This window comes from Nannobrachium achirus (assembly GCF_963921795.1).
Source record: "Nannobrachium achirus genome assembly, chromosome: 20".
NCBI classification, from domain to species: Eukaryota; Metazoa; Chordata; class Actinopteri; order Myctophiformes; family Myctophidae; genus Nannobrachium; species Nannobrachium achirus.
In genome coordinates, this window is record NC_137827.1 from 33,473,459 (window position 1) to 33,496,993 (window position 23,535).

At 43.9% G+C, this 23,535-nt stretch overlaps 1 protein-coding gene across 1 annotated transcript in view; it reads left to right on the forward strand.

Annotated features, from left to right (window-relative positions):
* efna2a (ephrin-A2a) overlaps positions 1 to 22,448 on the forward strand; it is a gene marked incomplete at both ends in the record, with an annotated part of 101,853 nt that extends 79,405 nt beyond the window's left edge. Inside the window, 3 exons of the mRNA XM_080750394.1 lie at positions 12,139 to 12,431; positions 19,718 to 19,783; positions 22,324 to 22,448. Coding sequence (XP_080606520.1) covers positions 12,139 to 12,431; positions 19,718 to 19,783; positions 22,324 to 22,448 — 484 coding nt within the window. The remainder of the gene's footprint in view (positions 1 to 12,138; positions 12,432 to 19,717; positions 19,784 to 22,323) is intronic.
* Positions 22,449 to 23,535: the final 1,087 nt, after the last annotated feature.

Below are 23,535 nucleotides of genomic sequence, written 5' to 3' on the forward strand. Positions count from 1 at the left end.
GTTTCTCAAGGAGATAACTTGTATCTCCATGTTATTCTTTTTTTCTTCATAAATCAATACCATTTTACACCATATTGTATGACAGTGGTGTGCAACAGTACATTTGTGATAAAAAAAAAGAACAATGTGTACCGATTTGCGTGATGTTCGGACAAAATCTGTAGCAGTAATAGCAAACATCGGCCTGAAAGTGGCGCTATAACATGCCGACGTGATAATTTGCGCAACTGGTTCTACTCAGTTAGAAGGAGTGTGCATGCGCAGTTTCACGCTGATCAGTCCAACAGTGCCGGAGATTAGCTGTCCACGGACGGACGAACACACGGACGGACAGGAGCGAATACAAATGAAAAGTATTAAGGAGAGCTAGTTGTTCCTAAATAAGAACTACGTTGGATCCATTGGGACACAGGTTCCTATTTCCATTTCCTGAAAGGTAGCAGTTTTTGACGTTTGTTGAGGTGGAAGGCCAGGCTTGGGAATGTGCAGTCGATCCTGAAGATGATCAGGAATGAAAAGAGTGCAGTGAGACCACTTCAACATGTAATGAGTGGGAGACAGGAATATCGAGAGAGAGAGAAATAGGGCTGTCACAATTATTACATAATCGTCTAATCGCAATCATTTGACATAATCGCGATTATTTTTCATAATCGTCATAATCGTTTCCATGTAAAAATAGTGAAAATATGTTGATACATACTGTACATGTACTGTAAGCCCCTCCGCCTGAATGGGTGTAAAGTTGTCAAATATGTCCTCAATTTCTTTGTATATTTAGGTTATTTGGCATATGTGCCGTGCCAAACTGAAATGTAATTGTCAACGACAAAAACACAATTAAATCGTTAATCGCAATTATTTGAGTGATAATTAATCATCATGTAAAATGTCCTAATCGTGACAGCCCTAGAGAGAGAGAGAGAGGTAGAGAGAGAGAGAGAGAGAGAGAGAGGTAGAGAAAGACAATGACAGACAGAGAGAGAGAAGGAAGGAAGGAAGGAAGGAAAGGGCATAGAGACAGACAGAAGAAGAGAAAGAGGAGGGATGGTGGTGAGGAGGGGTGGAGGGAGGTTAGGAGATGTCAGCCAGTGTTGTTTCAGTCAAACGGCATTGACCTTGACTCCATCTAGAACCATGCAGAACATTGTGCACATATGGTTCAGCGTAATGTGGCGTGTATTTGTGTGTGTAGGGGGGGGGGGTCTGTTTGTGTGTGTGAATACCTTTGATTCTTTCTTTTACATAGCATAAGTGACAGACATATGCAAGCCTTGTGCGCAGACGTGCAGAACCTTTGATTTTCTTTTACATGTTTGTGTGTATTGGCACATTCCCCTTCGTGTGTGTGTGTGTGTGTGTGTGTGTGTGTGTGTGTGTGTGTGTGTGTGTGTGTGTGTGTGTGTGTGGGTGTGGGTGTGTGTGGGTGTACACATGCTAGCGTGTGTATCTTAATTGGACTCCATTCAAGTGTTTAATTACTCATTAGAGATGCTGCAAAGCAATCTATACAGCAGCTCTCTCCAGTTTCTGCCTCTGCCCTCTGCCACTTCCAACCCGCTAGAGGCTCCAACGCTTTGACCCAAACCACATGGATTAGTTCTCCTCGTCAATCTACATCAACCGATGCATATTAGAGGGGGATCTTCGCTCAGAGGCTGAAGGGAAGGCTAGGCAGTCAGTTAATCAGCCTCACTAGACAGACTGTCCCTCAGTCGGTCGGCTGGTTGGACTGGCAGAGGTACAGAGTCCGTTAGGGCAGTGTTTCTCAAACTTTTACATCTCAAGGTCTCCTCTTAACTCCGACAGTATACAAATGGAACCATTTGTATACTAGCAGAGTTACAGACTTGTATGGGTCAATTTAGACCCCCATAAAGGAACCCACAAAGTCCCTGGAATCCACTTTGAGAAGCGTTAGGGGCATGGTTTGGTTTTCAAACAAGTGGTTGGGTCAAAATCTCAAGGCAACCTACCGGTATGTACTGTATGTATGCATGTATAGTTTACCCCATCTCGCCTATAATGATATGCCCAACATAGGGACACCGGGTTGAAAGTGATTAAAAGTATGTTTATTATGGTATAGATTACAATTTGCCTCTATATTTGGGAAATGATCGCACACAAAGTAAGCAAAACAAGTAAAACTAAAAAATCTCAACTTTTTGTATAGCAGTAGTGGTATATTTCAATAATAATGTGTGGCTGTCACAAACTCCCAAGGCACAGCTACTTGTCTCCCGGCACACCAGTGTGTCTTGGCACACCAGTTGGGAACTACTCATTTAGCCCATTATTCCGTTGGATTGCTACCTGGTTGGTGAGATTGTCAGTCAGTTTGGTCATTCAGCGAGACAATCAGTTGTTTAGTTGCATACTTGGTCAGTGAGTCAGCCAGGCAGTCAGCAAGGTGGACACTGGGCACTTGTTCATTTTGTCAAACCGCCATCGCATCACTCGGCAGTCAGTCAGCCGGTTGGCCAGCAAAACAGCCCGTCAGTCACTGAGTTAGGTCATCCATCACTCAGCCTTTCTGTCACAATCTCAGACGATCGATCTTTCTCTTTCACACTCAACTCAGCCAGGTTTTCAGTAAGTCACACGGGCAGGCATCTGAATGGTTAAATGGCCTGTCAGTCAGGCATTAGCCTAAAGGTGATATACAGTAAGCTCTTACATCAGTTGTAATTAAGGAGGGCAGGCAAGTTTTCTCGTATTAATTCCGTGATCAAATTAAACAAAAGGCAATCATTTGTTCTTAATTTGGTGCACTGCAATGACACGCTGCTGGGAAAAGCTATGACTTGCTCCTCAGTCGCAGCGCAGTGGTTTCCTGCAGATATGTCACACGTCCAATTTTACCGTCAGCGTAATTGACTGAAGGCAGTGTCTGCATGCCAGCTGTGGTGGAGAAGTATTCACTGTGAGACCAAGACAAGCCATTAAAATTGCATGGTAAAATGTCAGAAACCCATGGGCGTCAGTGGAGAAAGCCCAACCAGGTTTTGCCCCGGCCTGTCTCCTCAAACACTGACTATCTGACACTGCAGACATTGAATACTTCGTCAGGCTACGGACAGAAAGTCCTGTGGTGTTTTTCCCACAGTTCCTCCCCTCGACTAGCTTGATAGATTCATATTGGTGTGTCTGGACTACGGCCATCCATCGCCTCTGCTTTGCTCAGGGCCAGACCTTGTCAATACAGATAGCACTCCTCGGCTGTTTGTACTGCCTGCTCTGCCAAAGTCTCTGCAGCATCTTAGTGAATGTCCCCCTCCAAAAACATGGAGACTGATAGAGTAGGCATATCCACTCTGCCTGTCAGCATGTCAGCTTGTCAGATGGCTGTTTGCGTGTGTGAGTGAGTGCGTGCATGCATGCATGCATGCGCATACGTGCGCACGCGTGTGTGTACATGCATGCCTGATCCTCTTGTCTTGTCGTGTCTGTCTTGACTGAGTAAGTCTGCCCATCATTCAGCGATGGCATTCTGTCTGGGTGTCTTGTCATTCCGCCTGGTGTGTGTGTGTGTGTGTGTGTGTGTGTGTGTGTGTGTGTGTGTGTGTGTGTGTGTGTGTGTGTGTGTGTGTGTGTGTGTGTGTGTGTGTGTGTGTGTGTGTGTGTGTGTGTGTGTGTGTGCACACGTGAATATTTTTTGTTTTGGAGGTTTCTCTTAGCTGGCAATACGATCAATCAATCTATCAAAGTTTATTTATAGGCTATAGTACGTTTCATACATCAAGTGCAGACTGTGCAGTTCAATGTGCTTCACAGAATAGGTTTAAAATGAAGATTAAATAACAGGAGGATAACAACTAATACAAGAAAGCATGTGAGAAGAAAAAACTAAACGTTGCGAAATATTATGACAGTTCTTTCTTCAGAAAGTTTTTTCACTGATTGCGTGTGTGTGTTTGTGTGCATGCATTGCGTGCACAATTATTTCTGAGATTCTCTTGGCTGCCACTAAGATTAGGTTCTTTCTTCACAAAATGTGAAGAAAGAATTCTGATTCTTTCACAGTTTTGTGTGCATGTACACAGTATGTGCGTGCGTGCGTGCATGCGTATGTGCGTGCGTGCGTGAGTGTATAAAGTATTTGCTTCCTAGTATGTACTGTATACACACAACCATGTGTCCAACCATGCCTGGTGTGTGTACAGTGTACAGTGCTCATGTTGGTTGAATTGGCATTGGCAGTAGATAATCCGCGGGGGGCCGTGTAGCCCGTCTGGATGGAATACATAATAAGCAGTTAGAAGAGCTGAATGTCACCTCCATGATCTATGGGCCACATTATTCAGAGCGACAGATCCGCCACTCGTCAAAACAACACAGCTTAGAGTGTGTGTGTGTGTGTGTCACACACAGATACACGCATGTGTGTGCACACACACATGTTTATATCTCATGTTTGTGACAGGACTTGGACTATTTTTCATGTTTGTGTATACTGCAAAATAATAATTATTTTATTAGTTCAATTTTAAAGTTAATACATGTAGAAAGTTTGTGTGTACACATTTGTGGTCTGAGTGTTAAGGGGTGAAATCCTGAGTATTATATTGAGTTCTCAGACTTAAATAAACACCCAGGACGTTGTAGACACAGTGCATGTCATGGTGTTACATTTACCTTTTGAAACACCTTTGTTTCAATGCATTTTCTGTGCTAATCACGTTAGCGCAGACGCACATGGTACCAGTGTCTGCGGGGGCCTCTGTGGGCGGCGTGTTTGCTTTGCCCCAAACACACACACAGAGAAATCCTGTGTTAATTTACGGGTCCATTCGGTTGCATTTGTGTACGTTCTCTGGAGTTAAATGGATAAATGAACACTGAGAATTTTACTGTGTAAATGAGCGCCAGCAGCGACCATGCGGGAGTCTGAGGCGACAGCCTGAGAATGCAAAATCACACTGAGAGAAGGGGGGGGGGGGTTATATTAAATTCAATGAGACAGTAGAGTGAAAGGAGGGAGCAGTGGGAGTGGGTGAAAGAATACTAAAGTCTGATTTATACTTGTCGTACAACGAAAATAGAAGATCTACAAGCTCGCAAAATAATGGGATGATTTACGCAAAGACTGGAAAGGTGTTGTTTGATCCTTATCCTTGCGCACCCATAGATTTCATCTTAAATATCATTATTTTTCGGAATTACGTACAAGTTTGCTTCTTGCCCAGGTGCACGGCCTGATTAGGCATCCGTATTGTATGCATTGCCTGACGATGGTGAACTGTCCCCATGTGGTTCAGAGAGTGGAATGTTCTGGTCATTATTCTTTGCCTCAGGGGTTTCTTCTTACTTCTTTCACAGGTGTTGCCAATGATGTGAGCCGACATGCACAATATCAGCACCCTGACCACAATGGAACACGATCTTAATTTAGTATAATTGGGGGACCCCTCTCTGAATATAGTAGTAAGTTAATTATAGTTGAATGTTATTCAGAGAGGGGTCCCCCAATTCGTTGTGCCGGGATGGTGAGCACAGGAACACTCAAAATCAACTGGGTTTTCGCCCACAATATTCTCCAGATGCATGCAGGCCACGTTATAGGCTATCTTTCCTACCTTCAATAGACTTACATGATGAGTAATTTAACTTTTTACAAAATATTTAGATGTCATGCTTCACGTGACATCACAATATCACCGGAGGCATCTGACATCACGCTCTGACATCACTGTGATGTCAGGGGAACCAAGTCCCTTTTATTGCCATATATGGAGATCCCTGTGATGCCAGGGGAACAAATTCCTTTTATGCCCATACATGGAGATCCCTGATGTCATATCCATATATGACATCAAATCCCTTTTAGATATGGAGATCCCTGGGATGCCAGGGGAACCAAATCCCTTTTATGCCCAAATATGGAGATCCCTGATGTCCACATCACTGTGACATCACTGTGACTCTGTCCCTTTTATGCCCAAATATGGAGATCCCTGATGTCCACATCACTGTGACATCACTGTGACTCTGTGCCACGCTGGCCAGATGACCAAGACATGGTGTGACCTCGCCCTTTAGGGTCTTACTGGTGTAAAAGAAATTGTGGTGTAGTTACTTACGTAATAGTAATTCAAATAATGTTAAAATATTATTGTTATCCAGTGAAGTGATTGATTTATCAGGAGAGTGGAAAACTTTCGGAAGACACTGTGTGCACGGCACATGGTCATTAGAGGCTGAGCCCACGTAAAGGTATCATCCTAGAATGTCCCCTGGACAGGATGAGGGACATTAATGGTGTCGAAGAGATGGCTGCAAAGCACAAAGACTGAGAGACAGAAAGAGAGAAAAGTTGAGAGACGACTAGGCAGAGAAAGCTGAGAGAGCAAGACAGACAAGTGAGAAAGAGATGGCGGGGTAGCAAGTGAAGACAGCGGACAGAGGCATCAATTGGGTATGGCAAGGTATGGCAGCTGCCATACCATGGCTCCAGGGGAAGAAAGAAATTGTACTTCTTAAAATAAATTCACAAACTATCCGCATTGATTATTCTGTTTTTTATTAAATTACTTTAAACTAACTACAATGCCAATTAGAACAAATGTATCACTTTCACCAGGTATTATATTTTCCACAACGCTTGTATCCCCCCTATCTTGACAAATAGTTTATTCCCCAGTTCAGTAGGTCAGCACATGTATTATTGTTAATTAGCAGCAGCTTTTTTCAAGTGTGGCAGTGAGTTGTTTACTTGTGCCTGCTGTAAAATAATACTACTATAGGCCTAATATCTACTACTTACCTGTTGCTAAGGTATGACAACATGACACCAGTCACCTTAGCTTTTGCTTGAACGGACGCCACTGACAGGGGAAAAAAGGAATAAGGAAAGTGGGAGAGGGAAGACCTAGAGAAGCCCAGAGAGAGAGAGAGAGAGAGAGGGAGAGGAGGTATGTGAGACAATGGGGGGCTGAAATAGAAAGGAGAATGACAGACGGAAGGATAAAGCAGGAGTATGTGAAAGCTGGGAGAGAAAATGCAAGAGATCTGATCTGAGAGAGAAAGAGAGAGAGAGAGAGAGAGAGAGAGAGAGAGAGAGAGAGAGAGCGGGGGGGATAGCAAGTGAGATTGAGGGACGGCGGGATTCTTTGATGTTCACTGGATGATCTGGCCTGACTGTTTATGAGTCAATTTTTACACTTTCAGAGTTAACTTAACACTCTTGGATGTTGCTGTGTGAAGCCTTTGATCAGATTCATGGAGAGAGAATCAGTCAGACCAGAATTGAATGGCGTACTGTGGAGTGGTCCCTTGACAAACACACACACACACACTTGCAAACATGTACACGCATGACACGCGAGCGCATGCACGCACATGCACACGCAGTGACGCATGCACACACATATAACACAAACATATCAACGCATGCACCCATGCACACATTCACGTCAGTACAGTGACGTTCACACACACGAAAATACCTGCACACACTCAGCGCACGAGACTGACGCAATGACTCTCAATGATGCTCATCCTTGTTCTCCTGTCTTCTCTCCTACATTTCATTTCATTTCATAGATTCTTATTCCCATTGTTCCAAGCGTCAGTACACACACAGTAAAATTATCAGTGTTCATTTATACATTTCTGCCTCTGAGATTCTTACAAATGTATTAATATTAAAATACATTTGTACACTCTCAGAGCTAAATGACCACTGAGGATTTTACTGAGTGAGCCTGTTGGAGTGAAACGGGTGCTGGCGAGAGGGGGTGTCGAGCCCTCTGGCTGCATCCGGCTAACCTTCACAGACCTAAGACTCGAAGATACCTTTTGAACCACTGAAAAGAATCTATGAGACCTCGGAGAGAACAAAACTCAGATCACATCTCGTAGGTTTAAGGCTCGACGACAACAAAAAAGGAATGTTTTCGACAAGAGGCACCACAGAAACGTGGATGAAAAGACTAGGGAGAAATGCCTGGAGGTATTCAGAGGAAAACAACATATCAAGGCTGTCGTTTCATAATATCGTCTTGTGTTAAGTTGCAGTCGTATTGAAATTGTTTTCATTAAACAGAGGCTAAAGGTAGATTTTAGGGAAGGCTCAAAATATTACTTTTAGACACAGAGCTGCCCACGTAAATCCTCGAGGCGATTTGAAATTGAGCTCACATTTTTCATTGTGTTGACGAACACGGAAAGCTGTTGCCATCTCGTGAATTGAGTTTCATCAGCCGAGGAAATCCCAAACAGATCAGACAGTAGAGAGACCAGAATTGGTTGTAGTACACCACGCCCAAAGTTTGAAATAAAAAATAAATATCTGATGAAATACCTACATTCATGAAATTAATGAATAATTTCATACAGTTCCAAATTCTCACAGTATGGAAAAATGCATTACGGTAATTATGTATTTCATCAGATATACATTTCATTCCAAACTTCTGATATGGTGCTCTACTTAAATCAACTCGTATGTTCTAGCTACCGTGAATGCCAACGACTGCAAGCAGGCTGCCTAAAACAGACCATTTGACCACAGACAGATTTACAAATGCAGGTTATAAATGTGGATATTTTATCATTATGAAGTGTGATAACTTAACACATTTTTCCTTTATTACATCGCACAGAGACAGAAATGTGCTGTTGAAGTTATCACACTCCAAACGTATAAAAGATTCACATTGATACCCTGCATTTGCGAATCCTTTTCATGGTCTGTTTTAGACAGCCTGCTTACTGTTGGTGGCATTTAGCACATAATAAAATGTAGCACGTTCCATGGAGTTGAAATAATCACAGCACACACTATTTGCAAGTCAATTTACTCTAATCTTTACTTGACACTGTTTGAAGTGTCCTGCTGTGGTAAACACCACCCCTCTGGTGGTACATGCAGGTTAAATCAAACAGCAGGAATAAAGAGGGTTCTAAAAGCAGACTATTGCTAGCCAGGCAGTTTGAACATGTTCAGAATAGGATATCAATGTTATGCTTTTATAGGTGTTGCACAGGATCTCCGGTTTTTAACCACGTCCAAGCCCTATACTTCCTTGTACAACGTATAGTACTGTATAGCAAAAATAGTTACGAGCTCACAACGCGATATATGTTTTTTTTTTATAAAATAAAATAAAACATCAGGGTTAAAGTGCTTAAAGAATGAGATAGAGGCTTTTGGGATTTTCTGAAGATTGTCTTAAGTTTGTGAGGCGTTTCACTGTGACCTATTTTAACAGCGATATGCAAATACCCTCAGAGGGATTAAGTTAGTGCGTCTTATGATAGCTGCTAATTTACACAAAATGCAACCACAAACACACTCACACACATACATACATACACACACACACACACACACACACACACACACACACACACACACACACACACACACAAACTCTGTGTAACAAAGGCATGAGTGTAAGTGCTTTCTCGTGTCTTTCTGGGTCAGTGGAGACGGTGGGTTTAATTCTAAATGACACACATTCTAAGAAAATGGAGGATAGAGCACATATACCATACAACACACACATAGGCGCACACACATGGACGTGTGGTTGCACACTCAAGCACACACACATGCACCCATACACAAACACACACACGCACTCGCACATGCACATGCACACATGCACACACACATGCGCTCAAACAAATATTACCTTCTAAACTACACAAGGGTTGTGTTCAAATCCTTTACACACACACCCGCGCGAGCGCGCACACACACACACACACACACACACACACACACACACACACACACACACACACACACACACACACACACACACACACCTTTTAAAAAGCACACAAGGGATGTGTTAACACACACACAAACACAGAATTCCCTCACACCCAGGCATATTTAGAATGTAGACAGAGATAGGCCTACCTGAGGAGCGTTCAGGTTTGCCTAATAGGACCTCATGTGTCTTGGCAAACTGGTCCTGTCGTAGATTAAGCATCCTCAGTCATAGAGACCTACTTTACACATCTATCCTTTGACCAACCACATACAGACCCTCTCTCTCTCTCTCTCTCTCACACACACACACACACACGCACGCACACACACACACACACATGCACGCACGCACGCACGCACGCACGCACGCACGCACGCACGCGCACACACACACACACACACACACACACACACACACACACACACACACACACACACACACACACACACACACAAACAATTTAACCACTTAACCTATGTTGACTGCCGTTCCCCAGAGCTCTATCCTTGCCCCACTCCACTTCTCCCTCTACACCAAATCTATTTGCCGAAAATAGCCAATGTTGTGCCACTATAAACCATGTTGTGCTGTGTTGTGACACATTGTGACGTGTTGCGAGCTGGCTAGACCTGCTATTTCCGCAGAATGTTAGCCTATTTTCTCTGAATGAAATGCCCTTTGGGCTTCTTGCCTCTTCCTGGCACTTTAATTGTTTTCTATTTTGGTGTATTATTTTATTGTATTGTTTTAAAGAAATGTGCTGAATAAAATCAAATCAAATGCCCACCCCCAGAATAGCGATGCTAGGGTTAATGTGGATAATTCATGCTCCGACTCATGCCGCTCATCTCTAAATGTTACAGAGCTGAATCAATAGATGTTTGTCTCAGATGGAAAGATTGAGATGAAAGACAGAAAAACTCCACCTCCATCTGCTCTTCTCCCAGATGGCATCCTCGCTCCTCATCCTTCTCTCTTTCTCTCTCCCTCTGTCTTATTTTATTTTCTGTCCTCTTATTCCCATTCTGTACATATCTCACACTCTTCTCGCTTCTCACACATACTCTTTATTCTCTCTTTTAGGTTTTGTTCCACAGGCCCTCTCTCTCTCCCGGTCCCATGCTTTCTGCATTTCTCTTCTCATTACATGCGTCCCTCCTCTCATTCCCCCTTTCACTTTGCTTCTCATCCTCTCTCATTCCTTCTCGACAACGTCTTTAATTCCTTTTGTCTTTTTATTCTGTGCACCCCAACCCCCTCCCTCCTTTCTCTATTTCTCTTGCTCTCCCCTGCCTCTCCACCTCTCCAGCACTCCTCTTTAAGTTGTTAATCAGAGGTGATTGGGAGCAGAGAGAGCCGGAGTGGAGCTCCCAGGTGGATCAATGCCTCTAAATGATCTGTTCGAGGATCCCGTTAGAATGCGCGAAACCAGCTCTGATAGGGCACCGGAGCATGAAGACGCTCATTTCACATCTAACTCACTTCCTGATTCACCCTCTGGGAGAGAGATGGGGCCCCCCGCTAAAGGGATAATTCGTCCTGAAGCTAAATACCCCACTAACCAAAAGTGCTTAGACGAAAATGTCTTTATCGCCGGCAATCAATTACTGCCAAGGTGAGGGGGTGGAAATGATGAATGGCTTTAAAAAAGCTCCATCCCAAACCCCAAGTGGTGAGGTATACGAGATGCCGAGATTGCCCTACAACCGGCTTTTGATCGTTTTTCCATTATTTTGTCATTATAGAGACAATTTTTAGTCTCAAATTCTCTAAATGAGCGATAAGAGAATTGACACTATGTTGCTGTGAATTATTGGATTTCTTTTAGGGCAGCGTCATTTACATATTCTACACGCTGTGCTAATATATGCAATCATTTAGCTGATGAATAGTTTTTTGTCACCTGAGGTATGTACAGATTCTTCCCGAGGTGCCTGTCTGAAACGAATCCAGTACTGTTGTGATTGTTAGGATTATTTTTAGTCTAGAGATCAATGCAATAAAATATGGATGGTAAAATTGACCTGTTGGCAGTTTAAAGAGGTAATACAATCAGTGCTATTGTAGTGTAATCTCAGAATGTGGCTTCAAAACCAAGCACCCCGAAAGAGGGCATGCCTTTGACAGCGCAAGTTAAAAATAAAACCTAGACACTGTGCTTAGTGCAGAAAGAGGGTGCAGCCATCTTGCACCAAACCAGATAAGCTGGGTTTTGGCTCTCGGGCAAATGCTCAGCAAAGCGGACTACAGGCTCTTGTTTTACATCACATCTGTCTGGCAAAGCTGAGCAGGAAACGGCGCTGGGGGGACACCAATTACTCAAAATGCCAGAGATGTCAGGATCGTATAAGCAGCAAACATGGAAACAATATAAAAGTGACTCATCATGTGGCTTGTTTTTGTCTTTCAGTTTTTGGCACGGAGAGTACAGGGTGGCGGTGAGCATCAACGACTACCTGGACATCTACTGTCCCTTCTACGAGGGTCTGCCGTCCCACGGGCGCATGGAGCGGTATATTCTCTTCATGGTGAACCATGAGGGCTACACCTCCTGCCAGCACAGGATGCGCGGCTTCAAGCGCTGGGAGTGCAACCGCCCGACGGGCCCCGACGGGGCCCTGCGCTTCTCAGAGAAGTTCCAGCTCTTCACTCCTTTCTCCCTGGGCTTTGAGTTCAGGCCCGGACACGAGTACTACTACATCTGTAAGTCAGCCTGCGTGTAACCACAATCGGAGCATCGTGTAGAATGTTGTTTGGTGCCACCGAAGGTCGCAGTTTACCATGAGAAATGTTACTGCTTGTGTGTACACATTTTTACAGTCTATACTCTATAGGTTGGTTCCCTTGACACATCACTGTGACATCACAGGTGATATCGCAGGTGACATCACCTATGTAAAAGTCCATATATACATATTCCCCAGAATCCCTTTTATGCCCATATATGAAGATTCCTGATGTCATCGATATATATATCAGAAATGGCCCATATCTGTGTGGCTGGTTCAGATAGGGATCTCCATGTATGGGCATAAAAGGTATTTATGTTGTGATATCATGGGAACCACTCTAACAGAATCCCTTTTTCCCCCCTGATGTCATCAATTTAAGCCCATATCTAACAGGACTTCATATGGGAATGCCTATATATGGAGGAAGACATCCCATATCTCTGTGGCTGGTTCAGACAGGGATATCCATGTATGGGCATAAAAGGGATGTACCGTTACTATGTACATTACATGGATCTTCATATATGGGTAACTGGTCCGATATACATCACTGGCCAGATGGCCAAGAATTGGCATGTCGCCCTGAGGCGTCTTACTAGTACAATATATATTCAACACTAGTTGTGATGATGATTGAATGAATTATGTTATGAACAATTACCGACAAACTTTCACAGCTAATTCGCTTTTTAGATTGCTTTAGAGACAGTCTATATTCTATAACATCCATGCATTGTGCAGGATGGGTACTCATTCAGCAGACCTGTAGGCCTATATACACTAGAAAGGGGTTCACTCGTCAAAGTTTACAAAGATATAAGTCATCATACTGTAGGCTTGGTGCATTAAGGATTAAGATTAATTTGATTTAGTTATATCCAATATTTTGGCAATTTGTCCTTTGTTTTACTGTAATATGGTATATCACACTATGCTTCGACTATATCATGGTTGAGTATATGATTTCATTTTACACAATAAAATCCTCAGTGTTAATATAAATATAAAAGTAGAAAAATGGACCCAAATTGAGTCATAGTCCATTTTTACACTCTCAGATTTACAGTAAATGAATGCGCCCATATGCTCGAAAGATAAGCTCCACACGCATGTAGCATGCATGTTTGTTTTTGTAGATCATGTATGTGCATGTGTCCTTTTGCATAATATGCAACAGCCTGCATGAATTATGTGTAGGCTCTAAGTACCTACGTGTATCATGTGTATGTACGCGTTTGTGTGTGTGTGAGTGTGTGAGTGTGTGTGTGTGTGTGTGTGTGTGTGTGTGTGTGTGTGTGTGTGTGTGTGTGTGTGTGTGTGTGTGTGTGTGTGTGTGTGTGTGCTTCTGTGCATCTGTGCCAGTTTACGCGCGGCTTTGTTTGTGTGTCCGCCCCTGCTCAATATGCAGGTGAAAACGATATTTAAATATGCAATCAAGAAAACTTGATTGAGAACGCACGCAAGCACAATCGCCCATCCCCTTGCACACACCAATACACCTTCCATCTCTCTCTCTCTCTCTCTCTCTCTCTCTCTCTCTCCCCTATTCTCTTTCTGTCGTTCTCTTTATTACTCTATCCATCTCTCTCTAACTCTGTCTAGATTTTAAGTGGTGTGCTCAGCAAAGTGGTGAAAATGTCACCAGGCAGGCGTAGTTTGTAATCATTTTTATATTAGCCGTATTGATGTTTCTCCTCACTTCAACAAGTGATATATTAGTACTACAGACAGGCCTTTTCCCCCGAGACTGATGATCTCACAGCTTTAAATAATGATATTAGAAAAGATCTTCACCACACGTGGAAATTATTCACAAGTTCTTTTTGACCTTAGTTTTAATGTACTTGGTGGTTCCTGCTGGTGCTGGATAAGTTAATCACAGAAGTATGCTAAATTAAATTCTAGGAGAATGATACCAAAGCAAAAGAAAAACATATTGACATTAGTCCATACCCTTGGACGCGCACACCCTAACTACATGCAGACTAGGACAGTGACTACTATGACAGTGACTACAGTGCCTAGGGTGATCATACGTCCTCTTTTACCCGGACATGTCCTCTTTTTGGGGCTGTCCGGCCTGTCCGGGGGGAGTTTATAAAATCCTTCAAATGTCCGGGGTTTCGAGTTTGTGTACTGTAGCGTTAACTTTATCAGCGCATCACAGACCATTTTAATTACCATATACACGTTCAGTGGTTCATTTGGAAACACTGTGAGAAGCGGAGTTCCACCTCGAAATTGAGAATTGTTTTGTATCAGCCTGTATAAATGTCCCTGTCTGACCACTAGTCATGATGTCACCCTAACAACGAACCAGCAACCAAGAAAACCATGGCATGACTGTATATTCAGACTATGGAACCATGAACATGACTAGAGCTTCATTAACCCATGGTAAAAAATTATCCTTGTAGGCCTACCGTAAACAGGTTAGATTTGGGGAAAGTTCCAAATCAGCTTAGTCAGTCTCTGCACTCTGCAGTTGCCAATAGTCAATGGACATGTGCAATTTCTGATCAGTTTCTAACAACCCCCTGAGGACTGAATGGATGAGAATGGGCAGAGTTTACAAATTTGGAACAAACATGAAAAATCACCAGTCCTGTGGCAAAAACACTTAAACCGTAATCAGCATGAATTTGAAGTGGAAAATCAGCTTCATCTGTCCCCTACATATGCCAATAGACAATGCCATGTGTAATTTCAGATTGATTGGTCAAACCCACGAGGAGAAATGGAGTAGAATGGATGAGGACAGACAGTTTTAATTGAGTGACAGAGTTAACAAATATTGAAAGATCATCTTTGTCAGTCCCTGTCTGGTAAAATCTGCTTTGTCAGAGGTTGCATTTGACAGTGTCTGAACAGTACCCATGTGCTATTTCAGATCGATTGTTCAATCTACCGAGAAGAAAATTTGGAGAAAGATTACTGATGACAGGTAGACAGAGACAGACAGTATGGACAGAGTTTTCTTCTTTTATAGTAACTTGCACCTTTTCAATAGCTGTAGTTTCGCTATCTTCTGTCTTATACGCTTATACGACACACACTCAAAGGCCCACAATGGAAATAACTAAGCTCTCAAGCTTTTTGAAGTTTTATTCTTTTTATAGATAATGTACAAATATATAGTCATGTATCTGTTTTTTGTCAACAAAACATTAACGAAATCCATCAATAGAAGGATTTCAAACAAACGGCATGTTCTTTCCCACTGTTGTCGTTCCTCAGCATGCATAATATGCAACATTGACTTTCAAACACGACTGTCATTGCCATAGCTTTCTGGTGCTAATTCTGTCCTATGTGGGCGGGTGGCGGCAGTAGCCTAAAGGTTTGTGACCAACAGGTCAGCTGTTCGAATCCCTGAACCAGCTGGGGAAAAATGTTGGCAAGGGAAAAGGGAATGAGCAGTGCTCTCCCATCTGTCAACAGCTATCAGTCTGCCCTTGAGAAAGGCACTTAACCCCCAACTGCTCCACTGCTCATTGGCCAGCAGTAAAACATGGCGCTTGAACCGGGCAGGTCCCAGGTGTGAATGAATGGCTGGTGGAAAGTGAAAGACGGCCCCGTGCTTCAGGAGAGCGTGCATGCTCAGCAAGCCTTCACTGGATAAATAATATTTACAAACAACCCGTCTGGTAAATGAATTGCCCCTCGAGCGAAAGCACGGAGAAGCTTTTCCAGTTGAGCCAGGCCTCTGATCTGCAGGACACAAAGAAACAGCAGGCAAGAGACAGGGAGCTGAACGGAGCAACATAACCAACACTTCAGTTCCTGCCGCACATTCCCAGTCCATGGACACACAGTCAAACGCAAGTCACACGTAGAGATGAACAAGGGCCCCTCCAGAGTTGTATGGTTGCTGAGAGTATTGTGTGATGGTGACCCCTGGGGTTAGGGTGTGTTTCCGGGGACTGGTAGGTGTGTGTGTGTGTGTGTGTGTGTGTGTGTGTGTGTGTGTGTGTGTGTGTGTGTGTGTGTGTGTGTGTGTGTGTGTGTGTGTGTGTGTGTGTGTGTGTGTGTGTGTGTGTGTGTGTGTGTGTGTGTGTGTGTGTGTGTGTGTGTTGGGGGTGGGATTGGTGGAGTCGTTGTCAAACAATTGGGAGTTTGTGAAAGGCCATGTCCGTCAGTCAGTGTGATTGACATCCACACACAACCATTGCCGCACACACACACACACACACACACACACACACACACGCATCGCCATATATCCTAACTTCCAGGCATGCCATGTATTGATGTGGCACGTTGACTGCTTTTCAACACTCAGCTTTTTCAGTGTGTGTGTGTATGTGTGTGTGTGTGTGTGTGTGTGTGTGTGTGTGTGAGTTTGTGTGTGTGCGCGCGCGCACGCGTTAGTTCGTGCGTGCTTGTATGTGCTTCCTAAGATACTCAAAGGATTGTTTGTCAAGCTGTATTGATCAATGACTGTGATTCTTGTTCAGGCTCGTGGTAACTGTCAGAGTGCATGGATTTATATGTTTCCATTTGTGTGTATGTGTTTTGACGCATGTGTGTGTTTGTGTACATTATGCACGTGTGTATGGGTGTGGTTGTGTATGTGTTGGTATTGAGTGCATGTGTGCGTGCGTGCAAGGGTAGGTACGTACGCGCACGCTCGTGCGTGCTCGTCATGTGTTTGACATGTTGACAGGCCTGCTCCACCCCTTACTTCTCCCAGCTGCCATCGTGATGAGGTTGAGTGGGTTTCAATGGGTTTCCAGCCAGGAGAGTTTGATTGTGTTTGTCCTGGGAAACGCAGATAAGACTTCTAATGGTGACAAAAGTGTTAGAGGCCACAGAGAATAAAGAAATGTCAGAGAAAGGAAAGTTATCTGTCTGATTGTCTGATTGTCTGTCTGTCTGTCTGTCTGTCTGTCTGTCTCTCCGCCCATCAATTGACCTGTCCTTCCATCCATCAATCTATCCATCTGTCAATTATATTTTATTCTTTAACCACATGAACCCTAGTGTCCCGGGGGGAAATGTTCAGTGAAAATAGCACATCTACAAGCTCATGAGATCTCCTTGTAGATCGGCTATTTCCGGGCAAAGAGATTTGGTGTAAGGAAAAAAAGGAGCAAACCAGCAGAGTTTAGAGGCTAGGTTTCATGTGGTTAAGTGGTTAATTTAGTAAGGGATATAGTTATGTGCTTCTCAACCTTTTCTGGATCAGGGCCCACTTGAAAATCTTTGAAAATGTTCGTGGCCCACCCATAGATAGCCGCATGCATTTTCTGGACATATTTATTTTAATGATCCATCAATAATTGATTATTGTTATTATTATTGATTGTTTTGTGGCTTTTTTACATTTTATGTATAACATTAATATTATATTATCATTCAAATCTTTCGACAATTATTCGGGGGCCCACCTGCGATACCCTCGCGGCCCACCAGTGGTCCCCGGCCCACAGGTTGAGAATCACCGTTGTGAGGGATACAGCTTAGATAGCCCATTCCCACCAGTTCTCCGAGGCAGAAGGAAATGCAAAAAGGAACACAGAACAGACACGCGACGTGGGGGGACGGATTCAGTGCCCATATCGTCTCAAGCAGGGGGGGCCCCAAAGCACTGCAGCATCTCCAGGCAGGGGTTATGGGATTGGAGCAGCGGGTGGATTTGAGTCAGATCCAGGCATATAGGAGGTGGTGTGTGGAGGAAAGCAGAATATGTAAGACGGATGAAGGGCAGAGAGGGGGATTGAAGGAAGAGAGGAGGGCCGAAGCTCGGGGAGGAGAGGGCAGTGCCAGGGTCACTTTTATCTCCGGTGTGCAGACTAGGATCTTGATGACGTTCCACTAGGTCGTTAGGGGCTCTGACAGCATAGCGTCGTTGTCGGGTGGAAACCTTGTATGTCCAAAACCTTCCATTTGTTGTTATTTTATTTAAAAAACATTTAAAATAGTGAAAATAGCTGATCTACAAAGCGAGGCGTTGTGTGCTTGTAGATTTGCTGTTTTCACTACTTTTGAGCGACACTTTTGTATGATGAAGTGGGGCTTGAATTTTGGAAAGAACATAGAAAATGTGAAACTTGGAGATACGAATTTTCTGCCCGACAGTGACGATAGACTTCCTAGGAGTAGGTCCCTGTGTGTGTGTGTGTGTGTGTGTGTGTGTGTGTGTGTGTGTGTGTGTGTGTGTGTGTGTGTGTGTGTGTGTGTGTGTGTGTGTGTGTGTGTGTGCGTGCGTGCGTGCGTGCATGTGCGTGCACAAGGATGAAATTAAGCATAGTTTATAGCTAATTAAGGATTTGTTTATCTAGGTTTTATTTCAATTTGAGCTGTGTTGCACCACTTAATTTTAAGCACTGCCTAACAAATCAGTCATTAAAACCTTTAACTGTGATTAAACCCTTGTCCTGCGATTAATTTTGTCCACCATGATAGGTTGGCCAGTGCAAATAAACAGCAACAATTTACTCTCTTGAGACTACTCATTAGCATTAATCTTTTCTTCGTTCCCTTTTGAGAGAGAACTGGCATAGACATATGTTAAAAGTAGCCTGTGGCAGTCAAAGAAGAAATTATTTAAACAGTGTACCATTAGCCGTTTCCTAACCTAAGCTAGGGAAATGTTGCAGTGCATATGTATTTTTTTTTACTGGAGCAAGGCTATACAGTAGCTGCATTTAGTCACAGGCATGTTTAATTTTCAACCTCGTTTTTATTTTTTGCATTACACTTTTTTTGTTCATTCGGTACTGCTTTGGACATTCTTCATCATCACAAATCTCAGCAGGTTTGAGAAGGTCCCTTAATTTCCTAACCCATGCTCAGAATTAAATGAACTTTAGAGAGTATGCTGTTTACCTGTGTGTGTGCATTGCATACGTATTCATCCTTGCATGTGTATTTGTGTCTGTGTCATGTACATGTTGGAACAGGTGTGAGCACGTGCGTGCATGCACAGGTTCCACTTTGGTCAGATAGTTGACCATTACTTCACCCACTCTGTTTCCACTCCCAACTCTGTTGGAACCATTGATCCCAAGTTCAAACAACACTAGGAATCCAATTTATTGTACTTGTGAAGTTTGAAACATGATAAGAAACTTCACAGCCCCTCCACGAGCAGGACAAAGGCCACGAAACCTTTTATTAAATGTTGTCAATTACTTCACGAGGGGAAGGGTAGGAGGGCGGGGGGAGGAGGGGAGTGCACTCTGCGGGGCAAATCGTTTTCTCTCACGGTTAATCTGGACCATCAGTCTCATCTCTCGCTTCCTCCCTTTGCAGCATCTCCTCACCCAAACCATGTGGGGCGGCCATGTTTAAAGCTGAAGGTGTACGTCAGACCTCCAGGTAAGTCACGCTCTAACTACACACACACACACACGCGCCCTCGCGCGCACGCACACAAATGCACACAAGCACGTAGACAAACACACACGCACTTAAACACACAGTCACCGTCCAGATTGGCTATCAAAGTAACATTAGGGGGAGAATGAGAAGGTCTGATAGAATGCCCTGGCAACACTGCTCTGCTCTGATTCACTGGGCAGCCAGGCAACACTTTAACACACACATGCACGCACGCACGCACGCACGCGCACACACACACACACACACACACACACACACACACACACACACACACACACACACACACACACACACACACACACACACTGTGTGCACCTACAAGTACAATCGAAGACACACATAAATACAACAAGTTGTATGTTCACGAACAAGCGAATGGAACAGACATAAAGAAAATGTCACATGCAAACACCCACCCACAGAAACAAGCATGTACGTGCTCACTACCCATTCACAGCCATGGTCACGTAAGCACACATTCCCCTAAACACACACACACAAACACACACACACACACACACACACACACACACACACACACACACACACACACACACACACACACACACCAACTGGCCCTCACACCAACACTTCACATCAAATCACATCACATCACATGGAGTGAGAGAGAGACCTTCTGTCCTTGCGCAGAATGAACAGAATGGTCCAGAAAGTGTTCTATCTAAAATGATGCGATGCTATTCCAGTACTCCGTCAGGGCTGATTTTATAATAACAAAATCGGATAGGAATCTAATAACCTATCTATCTGGGACAGATGTAATGTAATAAGAATCCGGTTTTCAGTGAGATTCTCACCTCTTCTGCCATGACACAGTCCAGCGTGAAAAGATGGGCTATGATTAGTCTTGCACCCTAAGTATTCCCCCTTTTCCTCATCGTTCAGTGTGCACTCAGGCAAGACAGTACATTCTTTTGAAAATAGCTCGGCCCAAGGACTATTGTAGAAGGAGCACTGCCTATGCAAGTGCATCGGTTAGTGTCCTGGCTATGATAGTGTTGGGGATGTTACTGTTGTAAATACTATATTAATATCTTATTACTTGTTACTTTTAATTAAATTTAATGAGTTATATTAGAATATTATGTGTTATGTTACGTTTGTGATACTTTCACAAACCATCCTCATTGTCACTCTATCGCTGCAGATATATATATATATAATTATATATATATATATTTTTAAAAATAGTTAATAAAAGTCTAAATAGCTAATGGAAGAAAAAATGCATTGTCATTAGTGTGCATAATATAACATTTACAAATGCTTTGGAAAGTAATGTGTTGCTTGACATAATAATATGAAATAATAAACTAGTAAACGTAATACATGTTTTTTATACTTCATCATCATAATTGCTTTTTTATTCATGAAAGTAATATTATTACATAATGAGTGTTATACAATTAACACTTTCATATCCAGTGTTAAATCAACACACGCACGCACGCACGCACGCACGCACGCACGCACGCACGCACGCACACACACACACACACACACACACACAAAGATCATTTATCTTGAAATCTATCTTAAGTGGTTTCCCAAAGCAGATTTTAGCCTCCTGAGTATTAAACTGCAAGCAGGCATCGCTAGAGAATTAAATTGGGGAGAGTAATATGTCTCTCTGCCGCGATGACACGGCTTTGAGGCTCTCTGGAAAAAGGAGCGGAGTCAGCCGTCATGGTTTTCCAGGACTTAAAACATGCCATATATCCGGCAGAGAGCTGAGGGAGGGTGGGGAAACGCTCTCTTTCCTCCTGCATAATTACTGAAACAACACTCGTTCATTGTTTTATTGTGTCATTACTTTAGCTCTACTCTTTGATTCTGCTCTTTGGGCGCCAGTGTTTGAATAATCCATCTGGCATCGAAAACTCTCATCTCATCTGTGAAATGTTGTTTACGGCAATGAGCTCTGAGCCACGACTGCACGTGCTTGGATGTGTGTGTGTGTGTGTGTGTGTGTGTGTGTGTGTGTGTGTGTGTGTGTGTGTGTGTGTGTGTGTGTGTGTGTGTGTGTGTGTGTGTGCATGTGCTGTGCGTATGTGTGTGTGTATCAGCTGCTCCAGATTCCAAGTCTCTGTGATTAAACTGTAATTAGGTTGGTTAAACCCCCCGCAGAGCTCCGTTGCTGTCATCTCCACTCCTCCCTCTTCCTCCTTCACTCTTTCCTTCTCACTTCCCCTTCTGTCGTTCTCTCTCTGCCCCTCCGTGGCTGGCGCTGCCGCAGAGGAGGAAGAGGAAGGACAGGAGGAAGAAGAGAGTTTTGTGTTTTGTCACTCACTTTTCCAAGTCTTGTGTTTTTCCTACCCCAACAACTGTTTCCAATTGTCTTACTCTTGTCTTTGTCTAAAACAGTTGTTCAGTCACTCTGTTTCACATTGTCATGTCTTTGTTGTCTTATGTGTCTCTCACACACTTCCAATGTTTTGTTGTTTGCTTTTGTTTTGTTTTTTTCTTTCTCTCTCTCTCTCTTTCATTTGTTTCAGATGGATCAGGATATGACTCTCCCGAGCCCTTCCTGACTGGTGGAGGTCCGTGCTGGAGGACAGGCTCCCTGGCTCTGCTACCTGCCCTGGCTTCACTGCTACTGGGACTCCTCTCTTGGCTGTGACCCCCCGCTCCCTGTTTCCCCCTGGTGCTCCCAACCGAGGCTGCTGGACGGGGCGAGGCTGGGCTGCGCTTGGCTGGACTGGCTGTCCCTACAAATCCATCACCCCTCAGGGAAGCTCCTCAGTCTCCATCCCTTACCCCCTATAACCCCTACCCCCCCCTCCACCTCCGTGTTACCACCGGCCACTGCCAGCGCCAGCCCTTTTCCATGGCACCAGCCGCAGACACCCATCCCATTGGCTCGTCCTGAGAGGGTTGCATCCCCTGGCCGCGAGCTGTCTGGGGAGCTGTCCCGGATCTGTGATCCCTTCAAGCCTGGGGTTGAGCGGATGTGTTGCACCCACCTCTTAGCTGGAAAACACAGAGGAAATCTTTTTTGCACTCATTTTAAGGGGGTTGGGGTGGGGTGGGGGCACTTGGGGTGGGGGGGGGGGGTCATTGGAATTGACTATCGGCTTTCGCCCTCACATGGGGTAGATCTAGCTGTGGCTACGGTTGCACTTGTCATTTCAACGCGACTTCTATCATCCGATCATTTTTATCATCCGATCATTCTTATCATCTGATCGTGCCAGGACGCATTAAGTGACAGGGCTGCGAGCACGAGAATTGGATTTTGCTCACATTACTTTCGGCTCGTCAAAACCAGATTTGGAAGTGGTCAGGCTCGCATTGTGATTGGAATTCTATATAAATAGGACAAAGTCCAGCCACAATGTGCATTTAAGCAAGGCGAAGACACAGAGAAGGAAGTAAAAATAACACAGACACCGTGTTAAAGTGAACGCGGCCACAGGAGACGCGACGCAGGGCAGACATTTTGAGTGCATGCGGCAACGTGATATCATAAAATCCTTCAAATCCGATCCCTGCGATCGGGTCTCTAAAATCTCATCAAAATCACAAAAGTGTAACCGTAGCCGGTTTTAATGACGTGGGGAGTGGTGTCTGAGATATGTGTGGGTAGCTGGGGCGGAGGGTGGGGTTACTGGGGTGAGGTGTATATTTTCAGGAGGGATGTGTTGTTTGTCTTATTCATGTTTCTAAACTAAAGCATTTATCACAGCCAGCAGAGCCTGCACGGCCAT